The sequence below is a fragment of the Columba livia genome, chromosome 2, assembly GCF_036013475.1.
Source record: "Columba livia isolate bColLiv1 breed racing homer chromosome 2, bColLiv1.pat.W.v2, whole genome shotgun sequence".
NCBI classification, from domain to species: Eukaryota; Metazoa; Chordata; class Aves; order Columbiformes; family Columbidae; genus Columba; species Columba livia.
Window position 1 is genome coordinate 89,971,654 of NC_088603.1, and position 19,827 is coordinate 89,991,480.

At 37.9% G+C, this 19,827-nt stretch overlaps 1 protein-coding gene across 15 annotated transcripts in view; it reads right to left on the minus strand.

Moving 5' to 3' along the window:
• The window catches only part of COBL (cordon-bleu WH2 repeat protein), a 176,290-nt gene that overhangs the window by 38,651 nt on the left and 117,812 nt on the right, over positions 1 to 19,827 (minus strand). For 13 of the 15 annotated variants that reach the window (XM_065052786.1, XM_065052791.1, XM_065052779.1 and 10 more), the window contains 2 exons: positions 14,011 to 14,149; positions 10,739 to 10,903 (listed from right to left, as the gene is read on the minus strand). In XM_065052786.1, coding sequence (XP_064908858.1) covers positions 10,739 to 10,903; positions 14,011 to 14,149 — 304 coding nt within the window. Of the gene's footprint in view, positions 1 to 5,495; positions 6,884 to 10,738; positions 10,904 to 14,010; positions 14,150 to 19,827 lie in introns of those variants that run through there. The other 2 variants (XM_065052794.1, XM_065052792.1) reach the window with 2 other exon arrangements.

The following is a 19,827-nucleotide window of genomic DNA, read 5'->3' on the forward strand; positions in this document are numbered from 1 at the left end:
ACCATGAGGCTTTCCATAAAGCAAGTCAAGTATAAGAATCTGTTTAGCTTCCAAAATGTTCCATCTCTTACGAGCCAAAGTCAAGCAAACAACTCCTTACCTGAACTTCAAGGCAGTGGACTAGTTTTTCTTCCAGTCTTTATAATTCTTACATAGTTCTTCATAATTCTTATAATTTAAGAATTATAAGAATCCTTAAGTTCTTACATGGAAATCTCGACTGTTACACCTACAGACACACCTTATCAACAGAGCTGTTGCATGTTTTCACTTAGTTAATAAAAATGTTGAAAATATTTCTCCATTAATTTCCATGTTTTTACAAACTGAAAAAAGTATTTTCCCCTTTAGATTTTAACTCCCTGTGTCAAGTGATAAAAATGAGGAAAGAAACAATCATGGGAGAGAAAAGAAGAAAAATTCTAACCTACATGTTTTAAAAATCAGATATCAATAACAATTTTCATTAGATGCTTGAAGTTAAAACATTAATTGTTTTGTTTACTCTAGCAAGTAAGTAGGTGCTTCCCTACCAGTCCTTCACTGTTTATGGGATGTTACTGTATATTTAGCTACTTCCACCTTCTAATCACAATAATCTTACAAGAAAAAAATATTTGTCTGTCACAGTCCTCCTTTCTCATTCTTTCCTTGGTCTTCTTTTGTTTCAGGTCTTTGTCCTCCATTACACCCCACCTTTGCTTATGGTACAGTAGGTTGGAAAGTAATTCTTTTATCCATGCCAGGAGCCAATTATGGAATCCACAAAAGGAGCTGACAAAAGCGACTCTGTCTCTGGTCTCAGCCTTTTGTTCCTTCAGGCCCTAAAACCCAGAAGTGAATGTGCATGGCCAGAATTCTCAATTTCTTAGAAGAAAGCAGGTAGGCATTTTAGTCAGTGTTTACTGACTTAGAAGTGGTAATACGAAAAGCTGAGTATGAGCATCTCTAAGGATGGACAAACACTTTGGTAGGGATATTATCATCTACCTGGAACAGAGAATACAAACATTTCCAACAGTTTGCTTTCTGTAGCTCTCTGTGCACTGCCTGCATTTGAATCAGTAGGATGCTGCACTACAGATGTCAATGCCATTTCAAATACCAACCCTACAGCTTCGTTTGGCCCATACATAATGCGTAAATCAAGCATACTTTCAAATTCATACCCAGGATTAAAGTCCTCCCACACACACACTCACATCACGTGCATGTATGGCTGGACACTGATGTTCAGTCTGGCTTGTACTGATAAAGCCTGTGTCCTTTTACTTGTATGAGCGTGATGGTTTCTTCATATTCCCATGTTCAAGTACAACGGAGTATGTTTAAGATGCCACTCAGTTATTAAAGGTACAGCTCATGGAGTTACACTGCTCTTATTTTGACTAAGGAACAGGAAAACAGGGAATCTGGTTTCATTTAGAATAAACATTCACAGTTTATCCACAGACCACTTGGATTGCAGAGCTGGGCTGCAAGGGAATTAGAAGAGAAATGTCTTTACATTTAGTCAGGATGGGAAACGTGAAGCTAAGGTTTATTCCACACTGTATGAAATAGGTAAAAAAAAAAACCCAAGCATTTAACTTAAATACGAGGAAATGAAACTAGAAAGACTATCTGATTCACAGGAGTCTAGTCCCATACTTAATATAACCAGGAAATATTTCATTATATTTGAAGGAATTGTGTTCTCTTATAGTAGGACTGACTTCTGGCTCAAAGTCTGCAAAATCACAGGTATTATTTCCAATACCATGTCAGGCAGCAGAGTGAACACGTAAGTGAATACAAAACACCCCCTTTACAACTGGTGTTACCTTTATCCTGGACCGCATGTCCTTCTTCAGAACTTTCTCAAGTCATGAGAAAATGATCTAAATTTACAATTTTCTTATTAGAACTGAATGGGAAAAAAGTCTGCTTCATGTTCAAACAATATTCAAGTGGTATGAAGGACTCATCAGCTGATACCTATTCAGCAGGTTATCAACTTCTAAAGTAGTTCATTCTTGCTACTGGGCTTGATCCTTTCAACAGTCATTTACCACTTGAAGTCAGAGCATCAGAGAAGAACAGACGATAAATAACGAATAAAGCAGCTGATTCTTGCACAGAAAAATACAAGATCACCTTCCCCCTTCTCCACCTCAGCAAAAGTCAGCAGAGTTTATTACGTGTAAGCTCTTCTGGATAAACAAAGTACTAATTACACCACTTTTTGTTCTGTCAGCTTCACATAAATTCTAATGGTGGATTTCTTTAGCCATACAGGTGATATAGAGAAGCCTATCCGCATACAATACGTGAGATATCTGAGTAAGAAGTGTGTAAACAGTGGCAGCAAGTTTGTCTCACTGTTCTCGAGGAGGGAGTTCATAGTTTTGCAATGACATTAGAAAACAACATGGCTGTAATTTTGGAGGGATGGAGTAAGTTACATTCTGTCTTCTAAAATAACATGTATTTTAGTATGGAAAGTTAAATGGTGCCTACTGCATGTGCTAAATATATATTGAGAGTCATGGCAGTGACTGGAAGCCAAGTTCAGAAGACAGAACTGCTGTCTTACATACACACACTTGGCCCAACTCACACAAAGAGACACTTTTATACTGGGATGGAACAATAAAAGGGGCTTAAACTGGCTGTAAACATAAACAATGAGCGTATGAGAATCATGACTACAGAGTTTACCTTACAAATGCAGAATACAGGGACAGATGATGAGCATATGATAGATTACATGGTCACATGTTTAATAAATAAATGCACCACAGGCATTTCCAATTTATCATACAATTTGGACTGGAGGATTTCTCTACCAGTCGCTCTCCCTTGGGCACTCTAGATCCCATGGACAGCTTTAAAGACTTGCAGTTAAAAATTAACAAAAGGAAATATTTCCTTTTGCATTCATCTGTTTGGACTATTCTCTCCATATTTTACTTTTTCAGAATAAGTTTCAGTTCTGGACCAGTAGCATACTTTCTAAAGATAAAAATGGAATGAGTTCAAAGTTTAGTATTCTATAGTCCTGTCACTGGAAAAGAAAAAAATCCAGCTGCTCAGTGAAAAAGCCAACATTCATTTCAATAATCAGAGATTTCAATCTTAATGAAAAAAAAAGGAAGCATTACAGGTAGAAAAGACATTTAAGGATGTTTGGAGAGTCTCTCAATCTTAGATTTTAGTATATGGACGTCTGACTTGTTTGTAATGAAGTCATTTGTCTGTGAAAGAGGGTGAATACCGAAACAATTTACTCATGCTTTTAAAATTCTAAAACTCAAGCTGATAAACTTTTCTAGCACAACACATCTTTCTATATGGGCACTAAATCTGACCTGCTCCTAAGCACTTGTTCTGAAGCACATACACCAGCCATATGCACTAATTTCCACACCTTGGACACACAGCTGCTACAAATACAGAGGCAATATCTATGCAATGTAACAGCCAACCCAACATGCCACCATCCTTTTCAAGAATGCCTGGAGTAAAAACGTGAGCTTGCATCTGGAAGATGCCATCACTGTGGCACCACCTGCAAATATGATTTTATTTTCATTTTATTATTAGTGATGGAACCAATTTAAAAAAAAAAAAAAGTCTAGAAAAATATTTATTTTTCTTTTTAGTTGCTGAAAAAAACAACACAGTAAACTAAGTTTAGTTTAATGCATTCTTAAAGAACTGAAAATCTTTCTATAAGTGTGGTACGTTTTAGCCTAAAACTCACCTTCAGCATTATTCTTACTTGCGTCCTAGTGCAGCTATGTGACAACATCGGCTCCCTCTGGTGGTCAACATAAAAAAAGTTTTACACGGCCATTCAGTAAAATTCACGCATCAGGAAGCTTAATCTAATTCACCGGATTTTGTACCGGTGGACCACATTCACCAGGTATCAGAATGAGTTTAACCATAAATTATACATCTGTTCTTATTTCCTAAGAGCACTGAACGTCATGGACATCGGAGCTGTAATACTGGACCTTGTTTTGATTTATAAGCTATCTATGCATCTACCTGTCCTCCTAAAAGGGCTCAATAACATTTTCCATTTGTTGTTCTTGTTTGTTTGTTTGTTTTTCACCGCAGATATCTTACCATGAAGGACAGTATTTGAGCAATGCTGTTTGGTAGCACAGATAAATCCTGAATACATCAAATGAGTTTCTTACTAATTCTGGTAAGAACATTATGGTAAAAAATTAGAGTATAATGCTCAATTTGTTATCAACCTCTCCATGCCATTCTCGGTTCACTTCTAATGTTTCCATGGTTAAAATAAATGGAGTAAACCCAAGCCAATGTCCTTTCATATCACTGTTAACCTGAAACTCCATCAAACCTACCTAAACTGACATTTCTTCCTCTCACTGAAAACGACAGAAAAACTCTCATTCTCTTCCAGAAGTCAAATGGAGGTGACGTTAGAAATCCCGCGTCAAAGCCTGGACCAAGCAGGGATTCCCCCACTGTCCCTCGGTGCTGAGCTGGCGTTTGCGAACCGAACTTCCAGCGAGTTCATGTTCCCATAATCACACACACTATTAATGAATCAACAGTTGTGAAACAGAGTATCTATGTAATTCCACTGAATAGATTTGGGTTTAATGAGTGTCACTGAAAGTTCTTTCCCACACTGTGTATAGTAATGGGAGGTTTTAAATATGCTAACGCTATAGTATAAGCATTATTTCTTATAATTAATATGATTTCTTGTAAAGATGCAGCAATTTTTTTTTTTAAAAGTTCTTTTTAATACTGCATATATACCTGGTACTTGCAAAATTATAAGAAACAAAGGTTATGAGTTAGCATAAGCAAGGATTTTTCTCTTAAATCTGGAAAGGCAAAGCTGTAAAGCTTAAACTGGTCAGTAAAAGATTTTATGTAGAAATTTCACAGAAAACGTTAATCCTCACAAACATATTTTCAGAGGAAAATTTTGTATTTTAATACAAAACCAAAGTAAATTAAGGATGAGTAATGAACTTTTTGAGCTTTTACCTAGAGCTTTTAAGAGTTTGAGCAGACCGGCTGAAGACAGACAGCTTTTCACAGTGAACTTTTCAGCTATGTGGAGAGGGGTCATAGCTGTACTCCTTCAAAGCAAGGAAACTTTTCATTGAAAATGGAATTCTATTGAAAACTAAAACTTCTTTTAAGCTAAACCAGTGTCAATGCAAAGAACTGCTTTTACAACTGCTTTTACACTGTACTTCTACATCGTACTCAATATAAAAAACTTTGTTTCACTTCATTATTCCCTTCTTATACTAGTCTGAACACTATGGGGCATGTAACTCTGTGAAGTTACAAATAGGATGTAAATAGAGTAATAAGAATGGGAAAATTAGGCTCTTAATCTTCACATTGTGAACATCTACTGTTTTGTTTTGCTTTTTTTTAAAAGACGACTTACAATTAAACCATTGTCCTGTCTTAAGAAGCTATTACAAAGTACCTGGCAGCACAGAGAGTTCAATTCTACTTCACTTTTATTAGAAGACCCTTAGGGTATTACGTACACTTTCTGAAGCATCATTTAAAACTTATTAACTGCATGTCATATTTGTATTAAAAATTGTCAAAACCCTTTTTAGTCATGTCTCACATTATCTGTAGGAATGCTTTGCTTTCTTATTCTCCATTTTGCCTACCTGGAAAGGATCCAAGATGAGCACGATTATTTGCTTGAGGGTAAAACAATAATTTTTCGTCATTTAAATTAGAGTTATGTATTGCAACTCACTCATTTAAATAACATAAATGTCTTAAATCACAGTACATGTAAGGTCAGAATAGTTCTGGGTGTGTGCACCATTGCAACTCATAAAACCTATGTTCATCGTTCAGAATGATTAAAAATATATGCCTTATGGGCCATTCACGTATAGAATTTCTTCAGCGTGAAGAAGTTTTTGCTAAGTACAATCCTATAGCTGATATTTTAATTATAGCTCACTGAACATTCCTAGTGTAACTGTAAAAAGGAGACTTGTGGAATGAGATTTATCTTGAGCAAACAGTGCTTGCATCTTTTGTTACAGAAATAGAACACACACCTTGATTTCCATAGGATCTCTCCAGCATAAAGATAAAATTTCTCATACTAAGCATCAGGATGATAGGCTGAAGTAAAGCCTGTGAATCAGTGCATTTGGTACTTGTTCTTATCATTCCTTTTATGCCCACTTATAGACCCATCAGAACTTTGTTTCTTTTTTTCTCAGCAGCTTGATTGATAGACAAGATATAGAAAGAACCTTCCATTTCAACTTGACTTGCCCATGCCCAGTTCTAGTTTTGTTCCAAAGGAAGAGAACATACGCAATGGAGGAAAAATGTGATATATTAGAGAATGTAAAATGTTATACCTAGGATAACAGGAAAAAAAAAAAAAAGTTTTCAGGAATTTTTGCATTAAATCTTCAGACAGTATTGAAAGAAAGACACCCTGCCCCAAAAACACACTCTTTGAAACACCAAATCAAACTAAGCCATGGATCAAAACAAAGAGAATCTTTTGAAAAAGAACAAACAAATGTATGGATAATCTTTCTGAGGCTGATATATAGATTTATATAACACAGCATTCAGTTCTGGAGCATACATCTCACAAATGAATATGAACCACAGCCAAAAATAATCAATAGTAATTAAAAGAGAATGTGCGAGTTCAAAGAGAAAGGAAGCCAAAATCTCAAACAGAGAAAAAAAGGTTCTTTTCCAGCAGGGGAGGAAGGAAGGCAACAGAAGAATCAGGGCAGCAGAGGCAACAGGAGGTTCAGAGGTATGAAGGTCATAGGAAGAGGCAAAGTCTGTCAGACGCGCTTGGTATATGAAGGGAATGATGCACAACAGTAAACTGTTGAGGGAAAAAAGACAGAATTATAAATATTGTGTAGGTCAGACAGCAGAACGGCTAGCATGCTCAGTGATGTTCAGAATCAGAAGCCCAAAGGAGGTGCAGGTGCGTGGGCACATGTATTAAAATTCAGAACCCCACATGCTCTGAGACTGACCCCCTGGGTTCACGTACAAGATAACTCAATTCCAACAGCACAACACCTACCAATATGCAGCATGTCTATGAATTCTGCTTTATTTGGCCTGAATTTTAATTATTCAGAAGGTGCAAGATAGATTATGTTGGAGATTCAACTTCATTCTTTAGCCTTAGATCAGGCCGGATGAGTAAGGAGTGATGGTGGTATAAGCCTCCTAAGTCACACTTGCAAGTTTTCTTGCTTTGAAGACCATCTTTAAGAAAGAAAAGGCTGGGTCAGTTGGCAGATGCCCTCTGAGGCAGTGCACTACGACAGGTCAGCAAAATCCCCTACTCAGCAGCCTGAAGTTCTCAATTAATTTAGAACCATATATAAGAAAATATAGTTTCCTCTCTGTGAGCGTCTCTACCAATTTTTGCTTCAAGTTAAAGTCCAGCCCTTAGAGACTATTCCTAATGACTGTGAAAGACTAGCTATGTATCTATGTAGACTGAAGAATTATGACCAAATCGCTTGTGAAATTGTCACAGCTTTTGTCAAGTGGCTTATATTACCTTTCACTTTATTAATGATATAATGAAAAACATTAAAAATTTGATATGGAGACAAGGCTCCTTTCTGTTCTCCTTATTCCTTAAAATTAGCCTGGTATTATCCATCAACTAGTAGTTTACATGTCATCTATATAAAATAACCGGGAAATGCTTATACCCACTCTTACGGCCCTTTCAAACTTCCTGGTTAAGTGATGATTGATTTTGATCTATAGTTAAAAACAAAAACAGGTTCAAATAATCATTTCAATCTTTTAAAGACAGAACACTTTCCAAAATTTAAAAATCCATCAGTCGTCAAGCCTTAACCCAGTGCAAACCCTGAGCTCACTAGTGCTTTACCCAGTGTCAAGAGCAAAGAATTCAACTTTAGCATCTGACTCTACAGGAAGGTAAATTGTTTACTCTTTGGCAAACTGCTTTTAATTTCTTACTACATTTCTTAATGATAATTCATAACAAACCAAATAAAGTGCTAACCATGGAGGTTCACAGAAATATTGCAGTTATTCTAAGGAACTACTTGAAAATATTTCCATACAGCATTTAGCTGCTTGTCTAAGTGCAGAAGTTTTTCAATATGTGCATTCTTTACCTGAGGTAAGCAGGACAGAGCTTACTACTGACTCATTTATTAGGAACTTCACAAGCTACATGACACAACCAAACTCCATGCAAAAGAGGTGACAATCTCCATTTCTGCATTTCCAAAGTGCAGTCAATCTCAGAATCAGAGGCCATGAACAACCAGATTAGTAAGATAAGTAAGGAGAAAGTATCTCATAAACGTATCATTTTAGACATGCACACAACATGCAGCTAAGGGTCTACCAGACCAAAAGTTAAGAGAAAAGGTCATGTAATGAGAATAAAAAGATTAAAGAGCAAAACTGTTGGGAACAATTGTACTCGTTTGTGGAAGAGATTCTTACCATTAGAGCCAGAAAAGCCCAAGTATCTTACTAAAGGCCCTATTCATTAATGACTTAAACTCCACATAAGTTTGGAAAACTCCATGAAGAGCAATTACCACCATCCTCGATGAAATGGAAATTCCTCAACATGGGTTTCCCAGGGTACAAAGGGACAACTGCGTGCTTGCTGGGAAGGAATGAGAGGTGAGGCATGGTGTACCACACACAGCAGCAGATCACAAGGAACAAGAACTTCAACTCCACATGATCACAGAGTTTTAATTTCTGAATGGAAATCGCCTATTGTGAAAGACAAACTGCTGCTAACAGTCACCCACTCAGCAAACAAGACCACAATCCTCAGAGAAAGCTGTTTTGAGAGTGATTTCAGAACAAATATGCCTTTCATCAATAACTGGCATCAGTAGCTTATCCTCCTTCCCACCTTGTTCCATGAGAAAACATATTTACTGAGGTTAGAGTGAGGAAGACTGAAAATGTTGTTCTTTGAATCTACCGCTAAGGTCCTATTTGCACTGCTTGAGGCATTCTCAGGCAATAAAAACATTGCAAAACTCTGTTCTTAAACTGCTCAATCGCTACAGTATCTAAGCACCTTTCAGAATGCCATTGGGCAATATAATTAGCATCTGTCATATGTGCTACTTTCTCTCATGGGTACATCTATATACATTTCTCTCGTGTAAGTCTATGCACGTATCTTTAGGCAGAGCACAGCATAATTATAAAGCTAAACTTGTCCCACTCCAACACTGATGCTTTAAGTCTAAAATAAGCACCCACTAAGCACTATTCTTTTGCTCTTGGTAAACTGAGGATAATAAAAGCTCGTGTTATGTTTCCATGTACAAGCTTAATCAAATCCTTTTGGCTGGGATATTATGTTTGTTTAAGAGCAAATGATCAGACTGATAAAATCAGAGTTGCATTGATTAAAGGGTATTTGATCACCAAGGTAGATCAGGAAAGCATTGCAAAATCGTAGTGGTAGAAACTCAAATGAAGCACAAATATTAATGCAAAGAAGGCCACAAGGGATTTTTAATAAAGAAAGCATTGTAGGCAACCTGATGGTATCTAGGGAAAAAAAAAAAAGGGGGGGTGGGGGTAAAGAAAACTCTAAGTATGATATGATTCCTGTGTATATGCTGGTAAAAATGAATTAAGGTTAATTCTCAATAAGATTCAGGATTTACATAGGTAAGGATCTCCTTAATTTCATTCTCTCCCCCCAATAAAATTTGTCAATCTATATTTCCTCAGCACAGATTTGAAAAATAACGCTTTAGATTTAGCGAGTATCCAGGAGCAAACACACCAACTTCAGTGTGTCAGAGCAACAGCTACCTGCAGAATAATGTTGGTAAAGATAAATGTTGGTAAAAATAATGTTGGTCCTGGAAAAGACCTTTTGTCAAATTAGCAGCTAATGAAAACATTTCTCTATCACATGGTTAGGAGACACCCTCCTAACCTCCAAAAGAAGTGTGTCCATGAGGTGCCATAACATGCGGAGCTTTGCTCTCTTTACAGGACCTACATGGGTGTGCAGGGCAAGCCCACAGGCAGCATGATACATGATCAAAGACTTGGCTTGCGTACAAAGGCGATCGATGGATAAGCATGAAAAAGTAGTATGAAGACATGCTTTTCACAAATACACAAGGATGTCGAAAATATTGTGTTTCTTTGCCTGCTGTTATGCCCCAAGGGGAAGAGCACACAAAGGACTATCCAGAGATGGCAAGGAAGATGTGCCCATTAGGACAGGAAGGCCCTCAACAGCACACAGCTCCTGTAAATGGTTTAATTTTCCTCAGGGAGACACCCTGTAGTTTTCAACTGAGGCTGATAGACCTATCGAGTCTCAAAGGAACTCATCTCTGGAGAGACAGAAAAAATGTTACTACAGAAAAACAAACATGGAGAATCAATACCAGACAACAGGTTTTTGCTTCCAGCGGCACAAAGTCACAAGGTTTGATGTTTTTTTTAAAAATGTTTCCATAGAATGGCCAGGTATCATCCACAAAACTGCCTCCACACGAGTGTTTTGTTTACTTCATATTAATTAGTTATACTGCATTGGGCATTTTAAAAGACAACAGGCTGGAAAAAAACAGACGTGTATGTTTAAAGAGCAGAGAGGAAAGTCTGGAAAAGCTAACCCTGGGAGTAGCCATCAGAAGAACGGAAATGTAAATACATGTAGTTTCAAACATACGTTTAGGTACCAGCTCTGTTGGTGGTGTAACATCTGCTTCTCTGTGACAGACTGTTGGATCCACAGTGTCAGGAGGAGGGTAAGGTGGGGGTGGGGGGATCACTAACTGGGGTGGACCACGAGTGGTGCCTCTAGGAGGCTTTTGTGGCACTTGCCGTCCATCACCTACAGGGGGATCAATTGACTTGTTATTTCATTGCAAGAAAATGATCACTCTGCTTACTGTTATTTTTTTTAAACACACATTGATTTCCCCTTACCCACACCCAAAGTCTCTCTGGATCTAATTCTGCCTTTGTTTACCCCGAAATAATTCAAGGAGAAGGAAAATCTAGGTCTCTCCTAAATCAACAGCAACAGGACTAGAACTGGGCCCAGCACAGAAATATATATAAAAACTAACAGTTAAAACCACTATTTTGGCAGATAGAAGGAAGGAAAAAAAAGTTTCATTAAAAAAAAAAATGAAAAAAGCTATGTAAGGAAATGTGAAAAATGTGTTTTATCTTCTTAAGTGCCAAACTGCCTGGATTTGTTGACCTCTAGAATACTTTACGTGACTATTTTCCTGACTCTTTGAGAGAAAGAAAAAGATGCCTCAGGTCAGTATTTTGAAGTAGGTATCTTGACAGGTTTTTATTTTCTGAGTAGGTTTTTTATTATTTTGACATTGTGGAGAAGCAGATGATTAAGTAGTTTTTTTGCAAAACAGCGTTTTAAGCTACCAAAGAAAATGCTCGTAACTTTGGCTGGGGGCTTATTTCAATCCCATGTGCAATAGCGAAATAAATACATGTACCTTTGCACTATATTCTATTAACCATTTGCAATGTTAAAAAGCTGCTGCCAGTTTGTAGTGTACACACCTAGAGCATGGAAAAACCTACAGACCTTGCAATTTGGAACGTCCTTAGAAGCTAGAAGTGCCCTGAGGAACGATGACTACCTGCTGGTTCTGCACTCATACCCTGCCTTAAGCATCTGCTGCGCTCATTGCTGAAGAAGAATGCTGGCAGAGATGATCCCTGGTCTAATCTATTCGGATCATTCCCGTATTCTTTGTCTCATGCTCTGGTGCTGCTAAGAAGTGAAGTAGCACCAAGAGGGAGGAAAAAAAAGATTTGACTGTTATGATTTTCTACTTAGAAGTCACCAGCTTTCAGAGATTCAAGACACAATCTGATGCTGGCAAATGTGCAGACCCTTTGTTACTGTTTTGAGAAAACTGGGCACAATACTTTGGAGTCAGAATAAGTGATTCAGTATTGAATACTGAAATGGATTTACCAGTTTGAGCATCTTCTTGATAGGATCTTTTGCTTTGATTCATGTGGCTAACTTTGGAGATACACAGAACTATACAATAGTTTGGGCTCTAAGGGACCTTCAAAGGTCACCTAGTCCAACACCCCTGCAATGAGCAGGGACGTCTTTGACAAGATCAGGTTGCTCAGAGCCCTGTCCAGCCTGGCCTTGAATGCTTCCAGGGATGGGCATCTACATAGGCGGCTTTAACGCTTTTTCCATCACGTGGCTGCCTACTTCTTGCAGTACCTTTTTCCCCTCACTACAGTCTTGCTTTTTTCACAGCTTTTCTCTCTTGCTCTCAGAGCCATCTGTGCTTTCTCATAATTTTCTTGCAAGGGCCCCGAAGAGAAGCTGTTTTACCAACCTTTCCGTAACATTTTTCTTGTTAATGAACGCATTCATTCAAGAAAGTAGCAGAAAATGAAAAGCACTGAAGACAGGGCTACTGTGAGACGAGTTCTTTCTCAGTGTAAATTAATAAGGCTCCATTACAGTAAACGATACTACAGAATCCTACATCGGTAGGGTCTGGCCAGCAAGCACTTATGTACACAGTACAGAGCGGACTAGAAGTGGCTCTGCTCTGCTTTATATCATCTGTAACATTACGAGCACTGATGCAAATTAAAATGAACACTTACAAAAAGGGAAAGCAACAAATGTCATCAATAAGTGACCAGCAGCAGGGCAAAGTATGAGGAGCAACAGACTGTGACACCTGCAATGGTTAAAAGTAAGCCAATTTGCTGAAAACTCCTGCGTTATATGGCACAGTGATAACATTCCCCTTAGAGGGTTTAAATACGAAATGTCAATGGAGTCGAACATGTCACAAGATAATGGACTCCTGCTGCTACACAAATGCTGAGGCATTAAATGTGAAGCATTACTGAAAATAAATGTTGGAACAAAGCCAAGAGGTTTCTTTCTAAACTGTGAGGCATTTGTAATGTAAGCAATTATGTATGACAGGATGTCATATCTGTGTGTCTTAGGCACTTTATGAAACATGAGGTCAAAGGCACGAACTGAAATGCAACTGCATGCATAATGGCACTTGAAGAATGATTCTCTTAATGTACTGAAAAATGAGTTTCAATATGTGGGGTTATTATCTCATATCTTACCCATCATATTATAAAACCACTTTGTTTGCTAAAAGCATTATTTTGGGGTCCTCACTCAGGCAAAGATCCCACTGATCTGAATAAGTGAGCAGTCAGATAATGACAGAGGTCCAGGAGAACTTTTTTTGCTCTTTCTGTATGAGAGTAGATGGGATGTCACATATAGCTGAACGCTAGAGTTGCTTTTGTTGTGTCCAGCTACATATGGCATTCCTTTGAGAGCACCAGTCCTTTTCTTCTATTGATTAGCTAAATACTCAGCAGAGATTGATTTATAATAAAACTGAGGACTGAATTAAAAAGAAAAGCTTAACTGAAAATGGCCAGTCAATGTCACACTGCTGGAGGACCACAGAAAATGCATTCAGTGTTTAGGAACACAAGGATATACTGAACCAGCTTGACTGTACTTCAGTTCTACCAGAACCCCACAGCTACAGATGCATTCAGTATTGCCTGGCCTATTTCCATTTACTAGCATTTCCATTTACTATTTCTGTACTTACATTTACTAGCAAAACAAGCATGACTTTAAAGGCGCAAAACAGGCCCAGGGCTTGTGCTTTTGGATATCCGCTTTGTACCAAGCATTAAATCATCCGGTAAGTATTATCTACCTTTTACTACCCTATGTTACTCTGAACGGTGTCATTAAAAAAAATGAGGTAGTATACAAACTTTTCTTTCCAGACTTTCATTCTGCAAAGAAATGCATTTTTTTTCTCAGAAGTCAAAAAAGTTTTCAAGCTCACAGCATAATGGAATTAAGGAAACTTCAAACAGTGAGCACTAAAAGCACATGCACGGGATTACATGGAAGAGAAGAACACCTCTCACCCATTGTGCTCTTCCTCTTGTCTTCCCTCTCTTCTGTCCTGTTTGGCATGGCAGGAGTAGGTGGAGCAGATGCAGCTGGTGGAAGAGGGGCACGCCTCTTCTTTTTGTGTAAATCATTCAGGGATGCTCCTTGTGAAATCTAGGTAAGTTGAAAAATAGGCACAGTAAATAGCATGTTTTGTCAATGTTGTAAATTGACAGTAACAAAAAAAAGGCGATTGTTGTATGACCTAATTTCTCAGCACCGTATACTTATAATGAGCATTTATAGTGAGAACAGATTAAAAAGACAGATCAGAAGGGCTACAGTAATGTTGCACTCAGAGAAGGAAAGGGGAAAGAACTGCAGATGAATGTCATGGCAGAAGTACCAGTCTGGTAGACATTTGATGTTTTTGGTAAAAGGGAACTAGAAGGCCCAACACTCAGCAATGCACAGTATGACACTACATGCATTGTTAAGCCATAGTATCATCTTGTTTTTCCATTGGTTTCTTCAGACCTTTTATTATGTTTAAATACTCCCATCTGTATGTGTAGGGAGTAAACTCACTCTCATTTCTTTGATTTTCCTCTCGAATTCTTGCTTAAGGACTTCTGAGAGAAGAGCCAGAGTTAAAAGTTTGCTTGCATGATGATATGAGATTATACCGTACTCTGCTGTAGTTATGTCTACTAGACTTCATAGACATACTTTTGAAGATCTGTAACACCTTGGCTTCCAATAATTGCAACATGCTGGTTGGCAAGCCAAGACTTCATTACAGTTTACACTGCTTTTAAAAATACAAAAAAAAATTATTACAAATGACTTGGGTTTCACTGGGCTGTGTAATATTTTCTGTAGCTTGTTGGAACTTAGCTGTAGTTCCTTTTTCCAGAAAACAAACAAAGAAACAAACAAACCAACCAACAAACAAACCAACCAACCATGTAGGAAAATATACTGATTTTTTATATTTTAAAAGTACTGACAACACTAGACAGAACCAGGCTTAGCCGAGGCAGAGGGTAATGGGAGCTGCCCACACATGGCATGCTGTTGGTATTCTTCAGTATTCACATGCATCACTTCTTTGTCATGCATCAATTCTTTGTCCATCCTCATACTCCCCATAGCTGAAGATATCTAATATACAAAACTGCCTGGTGGTTTTCTAATATTTCAAAGGACTAAACAATAATAATAATCTTTCCTTTAATCCAGAGGATTAATGAACCCTTAAAATACATTTGTTGTGGGAGATTTCATTAAACAAATAGTAGCTTCACACTGCTCAAAGCTATTATCAGAGTTCAGAGGAAAGACACTCATTTAGATGCGTTCTTTCTATGTTGAGTGAAATCTCTGAGAATAAATTAATTTTACAAAGAGTAGGACATGAGTAGAGCCTCCTTTACTTAGTCTTCCTTTTCAAAAGCACTCAGGAGGGTCTTAGGTTATAAAACAAGAACATTCAGTTCCCATCCATCAAGCTAATGCTTTAACCACTGTGCCACATGACAATTGGACACTTTCCACCCCTTCCTGGTGAACCTGCATAGGGAGAAACTTGGTAGTAACTGCACTGGACACAGAGCATGTTAACCAGGATGAGCTGCAGCTTTCATAGCAAACAGCTTCTATAATGTGGAGGGATCAGAGGGTAGGAAAGAAAGATGTTGTGGTCTTGCTTCCTACTACCATGGATTATTTCTGCACTTTGAACTGAATGTCCACTGGCTACAGCGCACAGTTTTTGTCACTAAACTTCACAGCATTTGAGAAATTAGGTTTCTATCAAGAAAAGAGCACCAGGCCAAATGTTCAGGAAAGGATAGAGCAAAATTCTGGAGCTCCTTTGAAACACTTTTGCCCAAGATTATGATGTTACTCCATAATAAGATGAAGCACCTCTCCTGATGAAAAAAACTGCCTGCCAGTGGTTAGGAACTGACTGCAACCATCTGAAGTTGAATCCCACTCCCCTCAGTTCTTATACAAACAGAATACCCAATACTGAGCTGGAAACAGGCAAATGGGTACCTGGAAAAAAATCACATTCTTCTGCACTGCATTTTAAATAACTAAAGTACATGCCAGCACTTAATACTCTATCTTGATTCTTCAGGATACTACCTTACAAAAAGGAGAAAATTATCGAAGTGGAGGCTTCGATTAATCTGACTATGAGTCTCCAAAATTCAGTAGCTATGGAGAAACTGGATCACCCAGGAGACAGGCAGCATCTGAACTTCCCCAACACTTCACAAGCACAAGTCATGACTTTTGAGGTTACTTAATGGCATTTTGCAGCTTCCATACTCACTCCCGTCTCTCCAGACAGAAAGGTCATTTTGCTTGAGGACAAAAAGATGGATGGACTGGTGATTTAAAAGATAAATCTAAGAAATCTTGAGAATCAAGGTAGAAAGTAAATGTGTGTTTCTACTTGAAATAATAAAGATCTCTGATCACCCTTCCCCAAGTGCCAGATGAGTGAAGGTTGTCAGTTTGTTTTTTTCAGATTCCTCAAAGATATGTTACTGCTTTACTAAGAAGAAAGGACCCTCGTTAGAAGCCAGCTTATCTTTTCCAGTTCTATGTATTCTTATTTAGTTGAGTCTTCTGAAAAACGTTAGATAGATGTATGGATGGACATACTGCTGCTGCTAAAGAAAAGGGTAGAAAATAGCTAATACTCAGCTGCAATATATACACACAAAAATGCTTTTATTATACTGTCAGCTAAGTGCAGGATACTTCACAAACACCATAAAGAAGATGAAAAGCTTGTTTAAAGCCAGCCACACTACAATGTATATAAGAAGTGTCTAGTTCAAGAACAGGTCATAAAAATTGTTAAAGTAGTTCTTTAATGCCAACCTCGGTAAACCTATGAGGCTAAACATAAATGGAAAAAACACAAAGAACATTCTGTTTCTTTCTTGCAATTGTGTATACCAAAACAATAGAACTTGAAAATAATTTGTTATGGCTGGCTGCTTCTTTTGTAAAGAAATCAGGCCTTAACAACAGTATCTGAAGTAATTTCCCATACAAACATTGTTATAGGAGCCTCCCTCTGAGCGTAACAGAATATTTCCTAGTCTTAGCATTTGTGCTTCACCTAAGTATAATTTCTAACCAGAAGAAATTATTACGTCAGCTTCTGTTATGCAACTAATACATAACGTTTAAGTACGTTACTAAGCGTTCCCTGACTAGAATTAGTATCAACAACTGAACCAGAGATTAATAATGTGGGCCAAAAGGACCTAAGACTGACAAATAGTGTCACTTCTGTTCCCATGTTGATGAGACCACATACAATGCAAAAAAACAATTTTCCATTAAATTCATGTCATGGCTTATACCCCGTTTGAAAAAATACTTCCAGTATTGCAGACAAAATATCCAAGGAAAGTGCTGAATGGGTTTTCCTTTTGTTGTTTCCTTCAACCTCTTCATTAAATTTGAGGACTTCAGATGAGATTTTAGAATATATTTAGAGTATAACAACGTCATGAGGAGGTTATGTGTCAAAATTGTGTAGAAAAGAATCCCAAAGCTAATGCTTGAAATTTTCAATCAGTAGCATTTGAAAGCCACCTTACTTCCCAAAGGTCTGTCGATACACTAAAAGTGGATGTGTAAATTGAGTTTCCTCATGTGTAAGAGTTCAGTGTTTTCTTTGGGTTATGTTGCAATGAATATGAATTCATAAAAATCATTAATGGAGGCCCAAGGAAACAAAGGCCACCACCACTACAAATCCATCAAGCATTCAAAGACAAGGAGATTCTCAGATAAAGCTCCAACGTGAGCTCCACTCCTTGCCTGTCTTCTGCTTAAGGTCAGGCACTCGTTTTATATTTATCAACCCTTCACTACTAATCTTTCTAACAGAAATGTTTATCTGTGTAAGTACGTGCTAAGTCATCTCGCAAATCCCACCTTTCTTTTATTCACAGACCAAACTAGGCCTAAATTTACTGCAGGTTTACTGCTCCCAAAACTAAGCGTTCTTCTGTAAGCCAGAAACTATATCACTAATTTGTGCTTCTCTGTCCCTCCAGCATCTACTGACATTTGTAACCCACTGGATGACACTGACTATGTACCTCAGTTGCCTGAGTCAATACTTCGAGCAAGAAGGAAACCTCACTCTACTGTCTCCAAAAACAGATTAAAGACTCTACTATAGCATACTTGGAAAGCCACACATACCAAGTCTGCTCCGTTAAGGACAGCCCGCACGCTCTTGCCATAGATGGTAGAGGCAAAGGGTCTGGGCTTAACGCAACCTTGGAAAGTGCACATTGTGCAAACAGCAAAGCACTCTAATGTTGCAATTACTGCAGTTATATCTTGACCAGTAAAGAATCCAGCAACTAGCAAGGTGTTCCAAAATGGTGATAAGGCCAGGTAAAAATCCTTAAGCTAACACTAGAAGCCCTGTTGGATTTTGTGGGCTTGAGGGAAAAATATCGCATAGCTTCTAAAGTGGATGTTGAAGGCCACTTTAGTGCCTTGTGGCAACTACTGCCTTTCAAGCAAGACATTCTGCCCATCTACTGAATAGCCGAGGAGGACTTGATAGTCTTCAATGACTACTGAGTTGGGACACAGAGACCAGGGGAACAAACCATGTCTTCTTCCTTCTCCCAAGACTGATGTCTATGGAGAAGAGTGGACATATGAGAGACACAAACTTTCTGCAGGACTGAGAAAGAACTTGTTTTTTCAAGCTGGGTGATCTCAAGTCAGAAGCACAACTAAGAACACAAGCAGGGAAGAACAACTTAAAAACTACCATGGAAAGACTTCCTTGGACGTGCACACTAAAAGCAAACGGCACCTTCTTGAGTTACCTGGAACAGGCTTTCCCTGAACAACTGAAGGTTTCTGTTGTAGTTGGCATCCACGCCTACTGGAGAAAGCCTGGACAACTGACAGACAGATCTAAGCAGTTTTAAATGCGTCTTAATAGAAAACCCCTCAGTGGATGCAGTCAACATGTGACCAAGATGTTAAAAAAAAACCCAACTGTATAGTTTGTGTTTTGAAATTGAAACCAATCTTCTTCAATATTTTCATAAACATGACAAGAAACATTTGCCTTACAGCAACATCATAGCTACAGGTAATACACACATATCCTACCAGCATTAGGGTTTTTTTTCAGGGATGTCTCATGGTGGTTTAGCATCTACAAATTAAAAAAAATTGTATAGCATTTGATATAAACTGTGTGTAAAAAGCTCATATACTCTTTTGCTGCTTTCTCCTTTTTATGCAACACTACATGTCAGGATGTTTTATTGTTTTATAGAATGATAGTATTGTTGTGACTTCTGTCTAATTTGTATACAAAATGTCTATTTGGAGAAACAGTGAGTGATTGTTTGTACAAATTATTTTTAGAAGTAAATAAAAAGGACTGGAAAAAGAACACATGGATTCAATCACTGGCATGCCCTGACTACAAACTGTTTTCTATCATCCAACACTGACTAGACTAACACTCCGATTTAAACAAGACAGATTCTGATACACCTGCTGGTGATGACATTTTGTGGGGTCAGAATAACTGCCAAATTAGAAGAGTGTTTAAATATGATCCACAGAAAAATTTAGAGCTAGCTCACAACTGAAGAAACAACAGGATCACCCCAAACTATGTGTGTGACCATCTCAAGCCTCTTCCTTTCACAAAGCATTTTGAGCAATCTTGAACTAATTAAGAGTCATTTTACAAGAAGTGCTAGAAGTAAAAAGAAAAGACACATATTTTATTAACACTTGATATAACCAGAACTGCACTGATGCTTCTG